The following is a 3,382-nucleotide window of genomic DNA, read 5'->3' on the forward strand; positions in this document are numbered from 1 at the left end:
TAAGGTATAAAAGGGAAAAAGTCTTTCATGTAGATTTGTTATTTCACAAATCAATTACGTGAAAAATAATTGAAGAAAGCTGATATAAATAAAAATTATGATTTTATATATTGAATGGCTTTGATGTCTATGCCTTGAGGATGTAACTTGGCTTATAAAGAAATTCTGAGCAGTATGTCTTCAGCCATGAAAATCAATAGGAAGTTCATCTCTACTGAGAATGGGGAATGGGGAAAGTACAAACTTGTTTTAACCAAAATGAGGAATTTTTGATAGATGGGGGGAAGGGCTTTCTGATGCATGAATTTAACATTGGAATGTGAGAAGCTAATCCAGTGCTTTTTTTTTTTTTTTTTTTTTTTTTTTGTTATTTAGTTTTTATTTCATAATCATAAACTTAACTCTGCAATCCAGCTAGGCATGGGAGAGAACAAGGAAAACATGGAACCCAAAGGGAACTGCAGCGAGAGCACAAAGATTCTAGGATACTGCGAGCAAATGGGGTGGAGGGGTGCTCTCCTGAGCTACAGAAGGAATGGTCTGGTGGTTAAGATAAAACACAAGTCAAACTTATTCGAGTTGTCCACAGTCAGCAATGGTGATCTTCTTGCTGGTCTTGCCATTCCTGGACCCAAAGCGCTCCATGGCCTCCACAATATTCATGCCTTCTTTCACTTTGCCAAAGACCACATGCTTGCCATCCAACCACTCAGTCTTGGCAGTGCAGATGAAAAACTGGGAACCATTTGTGTTGGGTCCAGCATTTGCCATGGACAAGATGCCAGGACCTGTATGCTTTAGGATGAAGTTCTCATCTTCAAATTTCTCCCCATAGATGGACTTGCCACCAGTGCCATTATGGCGTGTGAAGTCACCACCCTGACACATAAACCCTGGAATAATTCTGTGAAAGCAGGAACCCTTATAACCAAATCCTTTCTCTCCAGTGCTCAGAGCACGAAAATTTTCTGCTGTCTTTGGAACCTTGTCTGCAAACAGCTCGAAGGAGACGCGGCCCAAGGGCTCGCCGTCGACGGCAATGTCGAAGAACACGGTAGGGTTGACCATGGCTAGTACTACAAGAATTTCCTCGGCGGCAGCGTCTGCAAAAGCCTAATCCAGTGCTTTATGTTTTTTAAAGTGCTTTTGTGTTTCCTGTTCCTCACTAGATTTTCTTGCAATGTCGACAGATATGAGAGGTTTTTTATTCTAGATAAATTAATCAAGGATAAGCTATTCATCAAGGTTCACATGGCTGCTAAATGATGGAGTTAAAGCTCACATCTAGGATTCCTTAGTTTGTAAATTTTAAAATACAAGTATAAGGTCCAAATACAATTTAAACATAGTTCTGTTTAATTAGATTAGAGGGTAGAAAATAAGTGAGAAACAGAATTTTAGTGCTGGAAACTTTAGAAATTGTATTCAGGAGTTGCAAACTAAGTGTCTTAAAGGGTCATGCGGGTAGGAAGGTAATGTAAAAGTAGATGCAGCTGGTGGCTAACTACAGTTGCTGAGTTCTGTGAAGCAGTCAGAACAATCTAGATTATGCTGCAGTAACAACTTCCAAACCTTAGGGACTTAGACTATGACATGCCCATTGTAGGTCAACAAGAAGAGTGGCTCCATGTCTCCTTACTCCCATATCCAGACTGATGAAACGGTCCCTATTCATAATGCTTACTGTTGCTGAGACAGAGAGGAGGTAACGTAGTGAATGCCACACTGCCTCTTAAGACTACTCAAAAGTGATACACACCCCTGTTCACATTTCGTAGGTCAAAATAATTCTCATAACAATAAGGGCAGGGAAGCACAGGAAGTGATATCCTACCATGTATTAGAAGGTAGAGAGTCAATAATATTCAGTGATGAGGAATTACGACCACAGGTTCCCCTCCTGCTCAACAAATGTTGAGTTCACTCTCCTTTTAAACACAAAATACATTTTCCTTGTCACTAAAGGATATACCCCTAGAATCTCATCTGTTCAAAGTATCGAGCTGAAGGTCTGCACCATCTAGGTGATGTGTGGAGTCTCTTGATCTGGAGATTTGTGAATGAAAATGTTATCTGCCCCCTCCACACAACCAACATACACTGGTGTAACAGAGGCAGAAAAACTGCAATGAACACTCCTCTTCAGAATGAAGACTAGGAGTTGGACAGCTACGTCAGGTTTATAAATATGCTGAAATCCCACAGGGCAGACACTTGCAAGGACTACCTTCATTAAGGATCGGAATGTTCTTTGATTAGACACTGATTCCATTCCTTGCAAGGAACCCCTAAGCACCTTGCTCTCTGTGGCCTTTGGTTCTGCTTTCCAGAAGGATCTTCTTCAGTATCTTTGCCCACATGCAAAGCCAGCATTAGAGAATATACTTTCTTTGGGGCTGAGTAGTTTTGTTAGACTACTTCCTGATCACAGAAGTTTGAGGGCCCAAGGATTAGGTTAGTATTTGTATTATAATTCCAGATTGTTCAGTATATGCTGAAAGTTTCTTTAGTTGTATAACTCTTATGAAAACTCACCAGGTCCTTTGTCAGGGTTTCCTAGAGAAACAGAGCCAAACAGGATGTATATATATGGAGAGGAAGTTATTTATTATGAGAAATTGGCCCACGATTATGGAGGGTGAGGAATTCCTGAAATCAACAGTTAGAAAGGTGGACACCCAAGAGAGCTAATAGTATGGTTTCAGTTAAAAAGCCAGCAGTCTCAAGACTCAAGAAGAATCCATGATTCACTTCTAGTCTGAAGGTAGGAAAAGAGCAATATTCCAGCTCAAGACAATCAAGCTGGACTGATTGAGTGGAAGAGAGACTCAGCCTTCTGAGAGGGAGGGTCTTCTGAGAAGGAGGGTCTGCCTTTTTGTTCTATTTAGACCTTCAACTGACTGAATGAGCCTTGCCCACATTATGGAGGGCAATCTGCTTTACCCAATCTACCAATTCAAATGTTAATTTTATCCCAAAACACACTCACAGTCACATCTAGAATCATGTTCGGCTATCTGGGCAATCTGTGGACCAGTCAAGATAACAAATCAAATTAACCAGCATACCAGGCTTATTAATTATATTCTAATTGATATAAATTGGGATTTCTCTTTGTGATTATACTACACAGATTATGTATAAATGCACATGCGTGTATTGTGCATGTGTGTGTTTGCTTTCTCAGCCCTTTGATTCTTACTCTTGTGTTTTTGATTTACTCGTGGGTACCTTAAGTGCAACAAGATTCAGTGGATAAGCTGTTCTGGTTGTCTCTTCTATAAGGCCTGTTTTTTCAATTGAGAGATGCACTGGTGATATGACTTGGCTATGTCCCCACCCAAATCTCAAATTGTAGCTTCCACAATTCCCAAGTGTCATG

At 40.4% G+C, this 3,382-nt stretch overlaps 1 protein-coding gene across 1 annotated transcript; it reads right to left on the reverse strand.

The window, feature by feature from the left end:
* Window positions 1-364: 364 nt before the first annotated feature.
* Window positions 365-1,105, reverse strand: LOC104665939 (peptidyl-prolyl cis-trans isomerase A). Its single transcript, XM_010367913.2, has one exon. It carries the CDS (start codon window positions 1,066-1,068, stop codon window positions 571-573), a length of 498 nt encoding a protein of 165 aa, XP_010366215.1. The 5' UTR covers window positions 1,069-1,105; the 3' UTR covers window positions 365-570.
* Window positions 1,106-3,382: the final 2,277 nt, after the last annotated feature.

This window comes from Rhinopithecus roxellana, chromosome 14 (assembly GCF_007565055.1).
Source record: "Rhinopithecus roxellana isolate Shanxi Qingling chromosome 14, ASM756505v1, whole genome shotgun sequence".
NCBI lineage: Eukaryota > Metazoa > Chordata > Mammalia > Primates > Cercopithecidae > Rhinopithecus > Rhinopithecus roxellana.

Bases quoted from the DNA above. Each gene is read 5' to 3' on its own strand.
- LOC104665939 (XM_010367913.2), bottom strand. From the start codon at position 1,068: ATGGTCAACCCTACCGTGTTCTTCGACATTGCCGTCGACGGCGAGCCC.